Below are 16,827 nucleotides of genomic sequence, written 5' to 3' on the forward strand. Positions count from 1 at the left end.
ATTTTAATTGTGCGCACCTCTTTTATCTAACGACATCTTGCCACTTGCGCAATGCCAATGGGGCAATTTATGAGATTTATCAAGCTGACTGCTAGACAGAGACAGAGACAGAGATCGAGGCAGACAGAGAGAGAGCGAATCAACGAACCGAAAAAGAGAACTGGTCGAAAATGCCCATGTGGAGTGCCCGTAACACTCCGTGCCGAACAATTTCACTAAAGTGTCAATTTAATGGATCAATTAACATTTTGTTTTGTTTTGTTTCTTTTTTTTTATAGAGCTTACCTCGACGCGTCCCAGTACAATGCCCGCTCCGATGGTGCCGATGCCGGCCAGGAAGAACGGTATGGAGACCTGCAGCAGTATCGTTGTCCATTTCTCTTGCTTGATGCCGGGCCGATTGAGGGCCAACTTCTCCTCGGAGCTGCCATTGATGCCGGCAATGCTGGATGCGTCTGCGGCTAGGACAGCGGAGCCGATGCCTCCGCCGCCGCCGCCGCCACCTCCAGCTCCACCGCCGCTGCCGCCGCCGCCCGCCGCACCTGGATCCGGTTCGGAGGATGCTATGGACGTCGTGATGATTGAGCTTAGTGAACCAGTTGTTGAATGTGGAAGGCCGGACAACTTCTCATTGTCGGGGTCTGTGCAGTGTGTGGATGACAATTGACAGTTGGTGGAAAGAAACATAGATAGGGAAAGAGAGTAGAGATGCAGTTAGTACGGGCATACAGCTACAATTTCACTGTGTGTGTGCGTGTTCGTGTGTGTGCGGGTGTGTGGGTGGCATGCAACTATAGTCAAGAGCGTTGTGCAATTAGCAAGACCATTAATTACCATTACAATAAAAGATATGTATGCTCAGCACTATTCTAGGCCCTAGCTCTATATCAAAAGAGAGTGTGTTTGTTGTCATTGCTGTTGTTGTTGTTGTTGTTGCTCATATTTTTTTGTCTGCTGGTTTAAACGGGTTTAGAACAATTATTGTTGCTGGCTTTTTTTTTGGGGGGGGTTTTCAGTTTGCTTGTGTTAATAAATTACAAATCGTTCGTCCATAAAAGGCGCAGACAACAAAACAAACAAACAGCTACAGGCTACAACAACTACAACAATAACAATAAGAAAGAACATGCAATAATTAATAAAGATTTTTATGTGGTTTATCATTCTTTATAAACATGCATGCGATCTGCGATTGTGCGATTATAAAATAAGAATAAATATAATAAAAGTAAAAAAAATGAGTCTGACATGAATTCGAGTCGCGTTATCATACAATGTTAGTTAGTGTAACACTCGCCATGTATATATTTATATATATGTGTGTGTGTATTAAATATTTCGTATGACTTTTAATCACTCTGAGAGTAATTTCAGAATTAAACTTGAATATAAAGTAGTAGCGATTGATTATAAAACAGAAGTAAGTATAGCATCGATATGACCGAAGCTTACATCAACTTTACAGGGTATTCCATAAGATTTTATTATTCATAATATATATTTTTAATATTTTATTGATTTGAATAATTACAATTTTTTATTTTATATTTATTTAATAATTCACAAGTTTTATTTTATATATTTAAAAAATAAAATGAATATTTTGGTGAATATAAAATTATTATTATTTTTTTTTATCATAAAAAGAATTTAGTAGTTTATTGATTTTTTTATATTATTTAGTAGTCAAATTTACTCAAAAGAAAAATGGCAAATTAAAAAAAAATATACTTAATTATGTATTACAATTTTTTTTTTTCATAATTGACCAATTTTGTTGTATTTATTAAAAAAAAAAACAAAAAAAATATTTTGATGAATAAAATTTTTTTAAATTTTAATTCACATCATAAACAGAATTTAATAATTTATTGATATTAATTTTTTCTTTTAATAAATTTATTTAGTAGTCAAATTTACTAAAAACAAAAAGGCAAATTCACTCCACCATCACACATACCTATTATAGAACATTATACACGGTCGTATCTGATATACAATATAAATCGTACAGACCAAATGGATAGTATGTATAATATCCTATCATATCTGATATAATCATCGGCAATCGGACAATCAATCAAACAAATACTGAATACTCTGCAAAGCCTTAATAATAATAATAATAACTATACAAGTAGAATGATAAAAGGTATAAGACAAGGAAATAGGAAATAGCAAAAGAGGTAAATAGATAAAGAGAGATCAAAAATACAAATAATGAAAGTAGAAGTTCAAAGGAAACTACAAAAAGTCGGAGTTGAAGATAGAAACGAGCACAAAGAGTACTTTAGATCGACTAGTTTGAGGCAGCAGCACAATCGTTATCGTTATCGTTTGTTTTGGGTATATAGTGATCAGATCTATGTACAATGAGGGATGCTGCTGCGAATCTTCTTCATGTTCTTCTTCCTCTTGCGCCTTCTTCACTCACCGTTTCCATTGTAGATGGTAAATAATTTATATTTATCATCGTTAACCGAATCGAGCGGCGTTGTTGTTGTCATTGTCGACAATTGCTGTTGGTATGTTGGGGGCGTGGCATATGATGAGGACGTTGTTGATGATGTGTTGTTGTTGTTGTTGTTGTTGTTATTGTAGTTGTTGTTATTGTTGGTGTTGTTGTTGTTGTTATTGCTAAGCGCATTCATATTGATGGTTGTGGATAGAGGCGGCGCCGGCGCCACGCCCTCATCGTCACCAAACTCAGCGGCCACATTGTGCGCCGCATACGAGGATAGCCGTCGCACATTCAGCGGCGAGAGCATTGGTTTCTGTCTCTGCTTCAGCTCATTGGGCACACTGGGTGATGCTGTGTGGTTGTTGTCTGTGCTAGAGTCTGTATTGCCTGTTGTTGGTGTAGTTGGTGTTGGTGTTGGTGTTGGTGTTGGTGTTGGTGTAGTTGGTGTTGGTGTTGTGTTTTGATTGTGTTGCACGTGCGTTGTCTGATGTTCGTTAGGTAGCGACATTTTTGCATTTGTATATGTGTGTGCGTGTGTGTGTATGTGTCTCTGTGTGTGTGTGTGTGTTTGTATTGCTCGGGCTTTAAGCGTGCGCAAAATTATTTATATTGCTGCTGTGAGTATTTGCAGTTGCGCAATGGAAATGCATTAAGTTTAACTACAATTGAAACTAAAACCAAACTATATATAAATATATAATTCTATATATATGTGGGCCGTTAGATATCGATTAAGGATTTGCTTTCTATTTTTTTTTTTATTTATTTATTTATTTATTTTTTTTTTTTTGCTATTTTATCTTAAGCGGCTTCAATGTCTTCTGGCTGGCATTGTGCAAAAGCTGTGTCTTTTGCCCTAAAGGTTCGCGATTGGAACTATCACTAAACAAAATCGTAATATCACAACAATTTTATTGACTTGTCTCCACACACATATATCAGAATATATGTATGAAATAAATAAATTAATAAATTATAAATGAATTGCGAGTCTATTTGATATTTATATAAATATATATATTTTTTTTTTGTGTTTTTTTGGAAAATCTCTAAGAAATATAAATTGAATAAAAAATTTTATTGAAAAAAACCAAAGCCATTTGGTTTACATTGTGTAGTGTGAGTGGTGTGTATGTGTGTGTGGTGTATGTATGTGTGTGTGCTTGTGTGTATAATGTATAACGTCCTGTGTCCAGTTCGTTGGTGTGCGTCTCCAGTTCTTCGAGGCAGGTGCGTGTGTCCGTGTTTGTGTCGGTGTGTGTGTGTGTGAGTGTGTGTGGGTGTAGGCGTGGCGGGTAATAGATCTTTCTTGGGCGGAGACAGGACAGAGCTTTAGTCACCGGACCGTTGATATGGCTGCAAGCAACAATATATAACGTTCATATATATATTGTTGTGTTCTCTTCTTGTACAATATTTACACAAAACAATAAAAACAAACAAAAATGAAAAGAAAAACAATATTTAAAAAAAAAAAATACAAAGAAAATTTCACACTGCCGGAAAACAAAGTAAAACGCAACTATAGCTAAAGTCTTCAATGAAATGCGTAAACGGCAATACTTTTATTCTCAGTTTCTTAGCTGCCCCAACTTCCTCACGCACAACAACAATTTCCTTATATTCAAGTTTCGCTATTTAACTGTTTATGTAGATCTACAATAAGTTCAAGCTGCTTCAGCACAGCCTTGTGCAGGGTCTCGTTAATTGGCTGCAAATATTTCATGAATTTTAAAGACTTTTCTGTCAAATATTAGAAAAAAAAAGAAAAAAAGTTGGGAAAGAACCTCGCTAATGGCTGTAACTGACTGTTCAATACTCGTCTCCCAGCTTAAATATATCACTTTAAGCCCTACTTCCTGCTTCAAGCGGAGTTTACGACCATCCATCGAACCATGGGAATATTTGTGTCCTATGATACAATTACACGCCATGTTAATAGACTTATGATATATATGTATATATGTATATTGTGGCTACATATGATCTATAATGTGAGTGGAGTTCTTCAACAAACCACCTGAAAACTGTTCAATTCACTATAATTATTCTTATATCATTACATTAGCTAGCTATCATTTTAGCTAGATTAATAGATTCTGATATAAGACTAGATCTGCTCAGTGAGCATTGCTATACATGAGCAAGAGATTCCGGGATGAGTTTATACAACTGAAATTTCAAGTTGTCTAACTCAAATAAATACTCAGCTTTGTTTTCATAGATATAAACTGCTACGAATTTTTGTATATGCTCGCTAGAGGCGTGAAAATACGGAAATAGTTTAATCGCTTACAACAAAAGTTGTAAAAGCCCACAAAATTGCCGTGTTTAGCCACGCCTCCAAAAGACTCGTAAACAGCAAATATTCGAGTCTTTGAATTTGAAATTCCATTTCTCTAGCTCTGGCCGGCCACGCAAGGCAGGCACAAAACCAATATGCTCGCTTTGCCATTTAATGAGCGCGTGTAAAAACTAATCGTTAATTTGTTAGTCGCCTTTGTTTTTGTTTCATGTTGCTTTTGGGCAGTCAACGACTTATTTGTTTCTTTTATGTATATACAATATAAATTTGTATATGAATATTTATATGGATACATTTGTGTGTTTCTCAAAATTTTTGTTGTTTCGCCGACTGCTGGGAAGTTAGGGACCTGTTTTCATTCGAAGCGTGTTTAACGGCCCACACATTTTGCATTTGGATTTGCATTAATGAAAACATTCAGCCGCAGACAGAAAAGCAACCAGTTTCGGCCATCCGAATGTGTGTTAAAGTGAAAAACATGCAGCTGCTTGCAGCAGCCAAGCGACAAACAAACCAAGCAACAACAAACACCAAACAGCAAACAACAAACAATGTAAACAACCGAAACAACCGAAACAACAAGCAACAAGTTGTTGCCAAGCCATGCCAAATAATCCAAGACAATCGCACTGCAGCCGCTTGGCCAGGCTTTGGGCTTAAGGGGCTTTTCAAGTTTATGGACATTTGACAGGTTATTTGATTAGATTTGGAATCGATTTTTGTCACTGTTGTTGCTGTTGCTGTTGTTGCTGTTGTTGTTGCGGCAACGACACCCAGCTAAACAGAAAACAAATACATATACATATATATTGTATATAGATGCAGCAAAGTGGATCCGTAACAGGGTCACGTGACAGAAGTCAGCTGTAAATCCATTCAAAATTGTATTCTATTTATAGAATTAACAACAAAATCCAATGATAAGGCAAATATTATCAAATCTTGTTAATCAATTCCACAAAAGCTCTCAAAATAAATTTAATGAAAGTTTATGACCAAGAAACAGATGTGCTAAAGTGAAATCTGAAATCAGTAAAGTTCTATTTGTTTTTTTTTTTTTCGTATTTTTTTTTTTATTTTATTTTATTTTTTTTTTTTTCTATCTATCGATTCTCCTCGCTCACCTGTCCCACTCACGCAGACTTCCCTCTGTATATATCTCTCTCTTTCTCTCTCTCTCACACACTCTCAATAGACAGTTTCTTTCTTAAAGAAATCAAGATTTTGCAATTCCGGAACTTAAAAACTGAAAGACGCGCATTGCACAAACGCAATATACTCATTTCACTATCGCGAATGAGTATAAAATGGTCAGTTTCGGATTCAGCACTTCAATATGTAGCATTTCGATAGCACGCACTTTGTTAGAGACTTATGAAAATACGACAGCTGTCTAGATTTTGTATCACTTGTCTAGATTTTAGATCATATTTATTACACTCTATACATCTCAATTAAGGTATACGAAAAATTAATGAAGAGGGAAAAAAAAAGCAAGGCGAGATACAATTTCTGAAAAGTAACATAATCTAATCAGTGTAAGGCTCAATGCGAATTGCTATGGGCCAAATTCACTGGAATAGTATGAGCACGTGTTTATTTACAATATTAATGCACTTCAGGTTATATAGCACACTTCCTCGCATATGGTGTAAATCAGCAATTAGGAAGTATCGAAAGGCGATAACAATGCAAAAACAAAACAACAAAAAAACAGAAATTAGAACATTGAATGGTAAACAGAAGAATAACCTAGTAGTAATTACTTTACGATACACCATTCTGCAGAATTATCGATTCATAATAGAGCTGTGATAAAATGTTTATTCGTTTTGAAATGTCGTAAGCAATGGAAGAGATTTCAAATGAGATTACATATTGTTTTTTGCACTACTATGAGAAACTATCGATTGATGATAGCACTACAAACAAACAAAAAATCTACATTAAAATATGAATACTGAAACGTAAGCTAAAGCATAACTCTGGGAAAATATAGATTAGATAGATATTCATATCTAATGAGTTTTCATGTATCCAACACTAATACATTGAGAAACTATCGATAGAAGATATAATTGTCTGACTTGCAGTTAAGGAAGAGACTAGTTTCGAGCAAACAGAGAAGATCTATCAAAGATAGCTGGAGTAGATAAATGGATACAGCCCAAATGTAGACATAATTATATTGATCAATCTGTTTATCGATTTAAAAAATCATTTTGTAAGTAAAAATAAAAATAAAAAAAAGAAACCAACCATAACAAACTAATCTAATCCGAAATCGAAAAATTTGTTGTAGATGACTTCATATATAAACATAGACCTATATATGTATCTGCGTGTGTTTGTTTGTGTAATGATTTTTAGCACTTCACAGCGATAATATTTCAATTTGTGGCTTTTTAATAGTCTATCAATGATGAAATCGATTAACTTTCTTATCGCATACCCGAGCACAAAGGGAACCAAAGAGGCCAATGATAGTATTTTTTTATGTTTTCTATTAATACCAGCCGTTAGGGTTGACAGTCAGGTAATAAGATTATGTTGATTTCAGCAATAATGGCTTCCCAAATTCGCATTGCGCATACGTTCCGTTGTACGTGAAAGACAAGTGAGACGAGCGCAATTTAGCTTAATGAACACAGCCAGAGCCAGGGCAAGAGCCACAGTCAAGTTCAAAGTCAACAGAGAGACAGCGAGACAGGGAGACCGGGAGACAGGGAGACAGACAGGCTGACGAAGCTAATTACTTGAAAAGCTGACTAGCTGCTAAATTGCACTAGAAACTACAAACTAAACCGTAAAATCAGACAAAACGCGGCAGTTGTTTTATTTATTTGCTTTCTGTTGTTGCTCTTCTATTTTCGTAGCTTTAGTTTATTGTCAAATTGATTTCTTCTTTGTGCTTGCCAGCTCAATTGAACTGGCACATCATTTCGATTCAATTCGTTTCAATTCGATTCTATTCGTTTCGATTTTAGATGCGGAACTCTTGCGATGAGTACTACGTAAATTGTATAACCATTGTCCAGGCTCCGAGCCGACCCCTCCGTTTGCTCTCAAAGTGTATTGTATCCAGATGATATATCTATATCAGCTAACTGTAAGCCGAGTACAGACATACCCTCTAACTGAGTATAGCCTCTCAATCTGCTTGTCTATCTCTTCCTCTCATCAAAGCCAGTTGATCACAGTCGTCTGACTCGAGTCGGTGGTCTCTGCTCTGCTGACATTTAGAGGGTATTTTAATGCCTCAGCTGGTTTTTGACTGCTGTCATCAACTGGGAGATAGAACAACTGGATTATATATATAGCTCAGCATGTTTTCAGCTCGATTCGCCGAATCGTCATCACATGCTCAAAGTAACTGCATTTAGATGTATCGCTTAAAAGCAGCCATTCATTTTGGTGTGATGATTTATTGATCATCATCAATTGCATTTCATATTGATGGCTAATTGAACATTAGGGAGAAATGAATAGATTTCTATCAGTTCTGGCACGTCAATCTAAAAGGCAACAAACACCTTTAACTACCAATCAAAATTCAGTTGGCATTTGTTTTATTAGCAACGCCGATCGCGGCGATATTCGCAAATGTCTAATAGGAACCACAACAGATCTGCCATGCGGACAATCTGGCTATTTGGCAATTTGGCAATCTGATTGGCAACACGATCCGATAAAACATATGGAAATGAACAAAAAATTCAAAATTTTGGCAATTTGCAAACATTTTTATTGGCTCTTTGTTTTTGGTTTTTTCCACCTTTCTGGTGTACCCTGGCATACACAAGCTGCTGCTGCTGCTGCTACATGGGTGGACACAGGAGTTGGGCCATGATATTGCACTACTAAAACATGTCTGATAAGAAATTGCTCTGCAATATGATTCGACCTTTTTTTTCGAACACCTTTTGATAGAAAAATTTCAAAGCTAAATACCGCAAATTCATGCAGCTAACAGGCATAATTGATTATCCCGCTTAATCTCAACAACCTCTTTAACTTGGCTTAATCAACTTCAACTACTGCCAATCAGAATTCACTTCACAAAAAATAGGTCTCAAAATCAATTCGAATAAAGCTTTTGAAATTATCAGAAAGAAGATCGTCTTGAAGGCTGTCCTTCAAGTGGCCTGCCAAAAAAAAAAAAAAGAAAAAAACGAAAAAGAACTCTACTCAAAGAGCATATCAAATCGCTGCCTTATCTAGACTATTCTTCAGTTTTGTCCGCCCTGTCTCTAGTTGTTCGTCTTGGGTTATGAGCAGGAAAAGAGATTGGAATCTAATGAGGAAATTTCACTTCCAATTACAAATCAAATGATTTTAACAAATCAGAATGACAATTGCTATTTATGCAAGAAAAACATTTGAAGCAGCCCTCGCTAGTTTCACGTTATGATATGTAGCATCTGTCGCCGTCGTCTAATGGCCCCGCTGCTCGGGCCGTGCGATCAACAATCCGCTTTGAAAAAAAAAGAAAAAACTACCGTAGTCACAGTGTCTGAAATTAATTTGCAAAACGTGAGCTAAATGTGAGCCGTCTGTTAATTTCTATTTATTTTCATTTATTGTGATTAAGCACTATCCACAGCCTAAAGTCGCACCATATGTATCTATATATAACTAACTATATATGTGCATAAATTCCTATATTGTATAGGCGCTAAGTTCCCAGGCTTTCATATTTGTAAGCAATGCGAATTATTTTAAATTGCCCGAATTGAAGATGCCAAAAGGGCTTTTCGAAGAGGTAGAGGAAAAGATAGATAGAGATATATATATAGTGGGGAAGGGATATACAGAGAGAAGGAGATATAGGAAGAAAAGTATATACAGAGGGTGAGAGAGAGAGAGATATCAGGGAAGGGATATACAGAAAGAAGGAGGGATAGGAAGATAGTTAGGAAAATAAGAAAGAGATGGTAAGGAAGGGATGTACAGAGACAAAGAGTGTGAGAGAGATAGAGATATTGAGAAAGAGAGAGAGAGATAGAGTGAGAGGGAGAGAGAGATAGAGAGAAAGAAAGAGAGGTAGAGTGAGAGTTGGTGAGAGATAGAGAGAGGTATATAGAAATGTAGAGAAGAAATATACAGATAGTAATAGAGAAATAGAGAACGAAGGAAACAGACGTATCAAATGAAGTGAGAAAAGACAAACCGATACGCGAATGTGATAGCTCGCTATATAATAATCTTCAAGTTAGGTGAGAAGGAAAGAGATGGGGCATAAAAGTAAAATAAGCGTTCTTTCACTTTTCAGCCAGTAGATTCTCTGCAGTCTATAAACGGCTTCGGTATGCTGCATGAGATTAACCAATTCATTAGTGTCTTAGCTTATTCAGCTTCAAAAAGAATGGACAACCAATCAAATTATTCACGCATAGATCATCCTCGTAGAAACATCCTCAATTCTACATCTGAATCGATCAGGTGTAGAGCTCACAGAATGTGAGTTGGCGAAATGCATCAAGTGCAAACAAATTGTATCGATTCAGTGCTAATGCTGAATATTTATGAACGATGCTCGGCATTAACAATGAATGATTCATTCAGCAATCGATAATGCGAGCGAAGCAATTGAAAAGGCACATAGAACAGCCGTTAGGTAGGCAATTGCTTAGCCACATAATTTGCATGTAATTATCAATGCGTAGAGCTCTACCGTTGCCGTTGCCGTTGCTCACGAGTTAAGCTATTAATAAAAAAATCAAAAACAACGTGTGGCCAACATCTCGGCTACGTAATTTGTTCATTGATTCAAACCTGCACATATGCAAATTGAAGAGGGCCCCAGCACGTGAGCTGGCAATAGCTATAAAGGTCTCTCTCGCTCGCACGCACTCTCTGCCACACTCCTCTCTCACACACACTCAACTCATTTGATTTAAGTTCGAGTTCAGTGGGCCAGTCGTATTGCATTTAGAGAGTGACGCTTGAATCACACACTTAATCAAATTTGAGATTTTGTTGGTTTTTTTTCTTTTTCTTTTTTTGATGTAAACGAACTTTTTAATGCAGTCACAACTAAATCTGATCGTAATAGTTCATAATTGATTCCCAGCCCGATAGGAGCGATGTGTTAATTGTGAATATACATATTTACATAGTAAATATATATATATATATAGATACATAGAAATATATACGTAGATATATCTCATGCTTATATTATATTTGACGCCTGGCATACAAAAAGCATTTCTATTGAAATTTCTGTGTATGTGTGTGTGTGTGACTTTTTTTTTTGGCAGCTCTGTTTGATTATTTCATTCCATATCCACTTAACTTTATTGCAATTTATTTGACAACAAGTTTTTGACAATTTGCTCATTTACTTACTATATGACACCCAAAAAACAAAGCTACAAAGAAAACTGAAGGAGTCGAGTCCAAACGACTTACTAATACTCTGTTTGCAGTTGCAATTAGCAATAGAAATCGAATCCATTTTGTTTGCCAACTATAAAACTAAATCTATTTATTGATGGAGCTGTGAAACTGTCTGCAGTATTATGATTTTTGTTATACTAGAGCTATGTCATAGAGCTAAGCAAAAGTTGAGCCAAGGTTGAAGTTGCCCAGCACTGAATTTTGCTAGCCACACAACTGTATAGAAATTCAATGAAATCTCTTTAGATATGGCATTGAAGTAATCCAAAATTCTCATATAAGTAATCTATTTTGAAATTTAATATCCTTCCATTTGATATATCAAAGAAATTATGTACTAACGCCAATGAAAAACCAATCCATATAGAAAACCAATATGCTCGTCTTTCATATATTACAGTGGAAATCCTTAAAATCTTAGTTTAGATACAGTTATCTATATATAATGTCAATACACCTATTTGCATACAGCTACGAATTAATCTATTTAGAAAGTCCGTAGACTCTCCGTAGACCCTCTTGACACAGCAAAGAAGGAAATTTTTTAACCATGACGAATGACGCAGGTGAAACCGTTGGAAATTCTCAGACATTGGCTGCTATTTATTCGACGTTTATTATATTTGTTCAATTTGATTAATTTATGGCAGATTTTTATTAATTTTAATAAATGAACCGACAAGAGGAAGCCGAATCGGTTACGAACAAAATACAATAAGCCAACAACAAATTTGTTGGCCCTAAAGTGTTTGGCATTAACGACGTCATCGGTCTGAGAAAAAGTGTTAAATGCAGCAAAATACGTGTGCCTATACAAATATGCGTAAGAATATATGTATATATATACATATATCGGTGTATATATCTGTTTCAGCAGAAATTTGATTAAAAAATAAAACCGAACTGGAACTGTAGCAAAAGTCATTCAACTTGACTAAAAAAACCGGAGAAGAAAAACAGTCGCTTTCAGGCGAAATATACATATTTTAATACATATATACATATTTTAATATATATATAGATATAGATATATATATATATATAAATACATTGTAAAGGGTCATCAATCCATCAAGGTTCATTATTTCGTCACAAATATTACGACTTCGAAAACTTGTGGCTATGAATTAAGATCTTATTTATTTACGATCAGACAGGTGCCGACGCAAATAACATACATAACAATTTATGGGAAAAACTTCGTAGATATATATTTATATAGGAAGTTAAATGGGTAAAAATCAGAAATATAGATATAGAAATATATAAGTATATATATAAAATACGAATTCTCAATTACATCACACTTTGCAGTCAGTCCAGAGCAAAACTAGTATATCTAGCCAAAACTCGACTCATTATATAAGAAAGAAAAACTGATATAATCGTTACATAGTTAATAATTACTGCTTGTCAGCTAGTATATCATATGAAAAGTATAAATTTTGCAAGCGAATATCCGATTTCCAATTAAAAACCCTAACTTTAGCGAAACTAACTTTAGCTAAAGAAATTAGGTATTTTAGCATGTAGCAGTGGTTGTGGTTGTCTGTGTATATAATTAGTATACAAAATTTATACTTGACTACTACTGCAAACGCTTAGGTCGAAGTTGGAAGTATGGAAAATTATATATATATATTATATATTATTATATAATATGAAAATGGCCTCAAAGTTATTCCAGATTTGAATCAAAAGAATAAAGAAGATGAACTGGATGCTGGAGCAACTTGTCCTTCAATTTAGATGAAGAATATATGCATATATACTCTATAGAGTCTAGAGAGAGAGAGAGAGAGAGAGAGAGAGAGAAAGCTAAGATCAATACTGCTGAGTAGATCTATGCGACAAACAGCTGAGACTTGCCTCTAAGAGGAGAGAGAGAGAAAGACAGACAGAAAAGAGCCTCCAAAACTCTGATTCGTATCTCTGCGAGTGAATCTCATTTTGATTCTGGGGATAGCCTCATTAGCCGCACGCAGCAGCTCAACAAAGAAAATAATAATGAGAAATTGCACACAAAAGCAAACAGCTGACATTAGATTCAGCCTGTTTTTAACTTTTTTTATTAATTTTTTTTTAACTTTTTTTTTTGTTTTTTTGTTTTCAGTTGGGCTGAAACAGTTCAGTTAGCGAAAAGCCAAAGGTCGACCAACTAAATACCCTAAAAGCCAGAGCAAGGATACTGAGATATTATATAGATATATTGAGATCTACATAGATATATATTTCTATTTATTTCTATTTAATTAAGCAATTGCAACTTGTGCCTGTTCATAATGGCCAACTGATTATGTTTATAGCAGCGAATTGTCTGTAGGGCAAGCGCAACAAGCAACAACAATAAACAACAACAACAACAACAGCAAACAAGCAACAGACTAACAAACACGAATGCAATTTGGCCGTGAAAACGAAATGCCAGCAACATAAATTATTATTATTTGTATATTGTATTGAATAATGTTTTTCATTTATTATTATTTATTTTTTTTTTTTTTTTGTCTGGCAAATTAATATTAACTATGCATTAATTAAATGCTTTTGTTGTGTATATTTATTTTCATTATGTTTTTTTTTTTTTTTTTCTGCCTTTCGATTCGTTTGACTTGGGCTTTGGCCAGCGCTCGAAATGATTCCGAAATCGCGTCGAACCATTAAAAAAGTTTTTAATTTTAATAATTAATAACTGTTTTGTTGTTGTGGCTGCTGTTGTTGTTAACCAACAAGCGAATTGCTTTGGAGTGCATTATGTTCAATGTTTTAATTGTTTTTTTTTTTTTTTTTTTTTGCTGCTGCTGGTTTCTTATTGTTTTTTAATTTTATTGCATGCGAATTTACATTTATTATTTATAGAATGTAGAAGAATTGTATTTATTTATTTATTTTGTTTTTTACGTTTTTTTCTTGATCATTTTTACAAGTTCAAGTTGCAGTTTGCTTAAGGCCAAGCGAAGGTAAGTGGAGCGAACGAAAAAACAATTCGAAAGGTAACAGCAGAAGGAGGGGGAAACATTTAACAATTCCCTAGTTATAAATACGATTATTCTCTAGCGTATGTAATTGTCTCTTAAAATATTCCCATTCTTTTGTGTCTTGTCGATCTAACTACGTTTACATTAGCCTATATATCAGGCCATATACTACTATACTATATATATATATATATATATATATATATATACTGTTCGACACATGTTTAATTCAGCTTAGAGCTGTCCATTGATTTCCGCCTGCCTAATGCTTTACTCTGCTGCTATCTAAAACGACGGCAATCTGTAGCAATTTTCTTTCATATTTTAATGTTTTTCAAAATTTTCTTTTCATCTTGTTGCTGTTTTTTTTATTTTGCTTTTTATATAGGGCTTACTTTTGTTTTAAAAAACTTCACAGTGACACTCAGCTTACACTTTGTTGGTTTCGGTTTTTGTTTTTTCTTTTTTCGGCACTAAATTTTGAAAAAAAAAGTTGTTTATTTATGGCGAGTGGTTTTTAGTGCACTTTTTGCAGCTTTCTTGATTTATTTAACTATTTATTTATTACTTTTTTGGTTCCTTTTTTTTTTTTTTTTTGTCACAAACAAAAACAACAAAAAACACTATGCAAGTCGTGACAAAAGGGTCTGCCGCGTTGCTTCCGTAGCTACTTAAGTTCTCTATTTTATTTTTTTCGTATATTATTTATAATTTTTTATTATTTAATTGGACTTTCTTGTTATTATTATTTTGTTTGTTTTTTTTTTTTTCTTTTTGGCGACGTCGTCTGCACCGTACGCCGGGATATTATACACTGAATGTCCAAAGACGGCAAACACTTGTTATTATAACGCGTCAAAGCGTTTCATTAAGCGTCGCAGCGACGCCAGCAGAGAGGCAGCGTCAACAACGACGGCGGCGGCGACGGCGGCGACGGCGACAGAGCGTGCGCCCAGCTGCTAAAGCAGCGCCACGATCTGGCCGAATCAATAAGCCAAACGAGCGACTAAACGCTCGACAGCCCCGCGACGCAGCTGGGCTAAACTTCGAGCCTCCCGACCAGCGACGTTGACAACGACGCCGGAGCCTGTTGATAAGCCAGCTACGACTCGCTCTTAGCGGCAGCGATAACAGCGTCGGTGTCGGTGTCGGTGTCGGTGTCGTAGTCGTTGTCGTTGTCGTTGGCATCTTCGTCTTCGTCTTCGTCATCATTATTGTTGCGAGCTGATTTTGTTATCAATTGAAATCAAGTTCAGCTGTCGATAGCCAGAGCCGAAGTCGAATCGCGCGCAAAGTAGTCCAAACGAAAACAAAAACAAAATACCAACGAAAAAAAAAAAAAAAACCCCATGCCTGTCGAAGATCAATGAATGAAAATGCTGCCAACGTTGGCAGCGCGGCTGAGGCAGCGACAGCGACGCACACACACCGTTAGAACGCACGATTTATGCCAGCTGCTTGCGGCTCGGCAGGGCTCGACTCAGCTCGGAGCAATTCGATTCGCTTCGGCTCGGCTCGGCTCGGCTCGATGCACTTCGGCTCGGCTTGGCTTAGCATAGCTTCTCAGCTGTGACAAGCGTCAGTGCTTTGACAGTTAGTTGGCTCATTACTCAATATTAACTGTCAGCTCGAATGGGCCGGCACACGGGGCGTATGCTTAATGCGAAAGAGCTACCAGGCCCCGTTATACACGACAATAACAATAAGCCAACGCTATTTTCTACTCAAATAGATTTCAAGATTTCGTGAATTTGTTTTACGATCACATTATTCAAACCCCCGATTCTGGGTCGTTGTTTTTTTTTTTTTTTTTTTTTTTTTTTTTTTTATTATTATTATTATTATTATTTTTTTAATTTGTTTTGGTCAGGATTCGCGGCACTTTTTACCCATTTGCCGTGAGGGAGTTACATGAATTTTAGCAAATTCTCTGATTTGACACGATTCATGCATTCGGAATACAATTAAAACGGTTCAAATCGAAATTCAAATTTTTTAGTAATATTTATTATTATTACTGTTTTCTAAAATATTCCACGAGCTATATTTAAAGCAAAGCAAAGCAAAGCAATTAAGAGCGCTGCAGCTGGACACTACCGACTGCAGAATACTCATTCACGACCAATACGAATTTAGATCTACGTTTCGATTTGCCACGCCTACAGTTAGTATACATATAAATAGGTTTTGAGCAAATCAATTGCGGATGTTAGGCAGTAGCTTAGCCGTTAATTTTTTTACCCAATTCATATATCCGCCATATATTTTTGAAATACCTTGCAAATTTCAAGGGAAGACAGTGCACAAACCCAATATACTCATTTCACTCTCGTGAATGAGCATAACAACAAACCAGGTCTGCCAAGCGTCTCTTAGGTATGTATATAGGTAAATCCGCAGATCAATCGCAAGTTTCGCCGATGGTAAAAAAAAAAAAAAAAAAAAAACATGGAAAGCATTTTAGCTTTTAACACAAAATGACGCACTACGACTACGACACACTCTATGTGTTTAACAATTGAACTAAGCATAATGCCATAGAGATAAATGGATATAAATACATATAATTTTTTGTATATATATATACGTAAAAACGTGTACAATCGTTGCCAAAAAAAAAAGATGTGGAGAAAAAAGAGAGAGAGAAAACCACAAATAAACAGGTTTATCCGCATCCGGAT

The 16,827-nt window shown here is 35.6% G+C and overlaps 1 protein-coding gene across 11 annotated transcripts in view; it reads right to left on the reverse strand.

Annotated features, from left to right (window-relative positions):
• The window catches only part of LOC108619520 (solute carrier family 41 member 2), a 33,669-nt gene that overhangs the window by 3,587 nt on the left and 13,255 nt on the right, over positions 1 to 16,827 (reverse strand). For 5 of the 11 annotated variants that reach the window (XM_089474659.1, XM_089474658.1, XM_089474657.1 and 2 more), the window contains 2 exons: positions 2,435 to 3,817; positions 286 to 641 (listed from right to left, as the gene is read on the reverse strand). In XM_089474659.1, the coding sequence (XP_089330785.1) occupies positions 286 to 641; positions 2,435 to 2,969 (891 nt within the window). In that variant the 5' untranslated portion in view covers positions 2,970 to 3,817. Of the gene's footprint in view, positions 1 to 285; positions 642 to 2,434; positions 3,818 to 14,541; positions 15,464 to 16,827 lie in introns of those variants that run through there. The other 6 variants (XM_089474663.1, XM_018016147.2, XM_089474664.1 and 3 more) reach the window with 3 other exon arrangements.

The sequence above is a fragment of the Drosophila arizonae genome, chromosome X (genome assembly GCF_054131065.1).
Source record: "Drosophila arizonae isolate 15081-1271.41 chromosome X, UAZ_ARI_1.0, whole genome shotgun sequence".
In the NCBI taxonomy this organism is placed as follows: domain Eukaryota; kingdom Metazoa; phylum Arthropoda; class Insecta; order Diptera; family Drosophilidae; genus Drosophila; species Drosophila arizonae.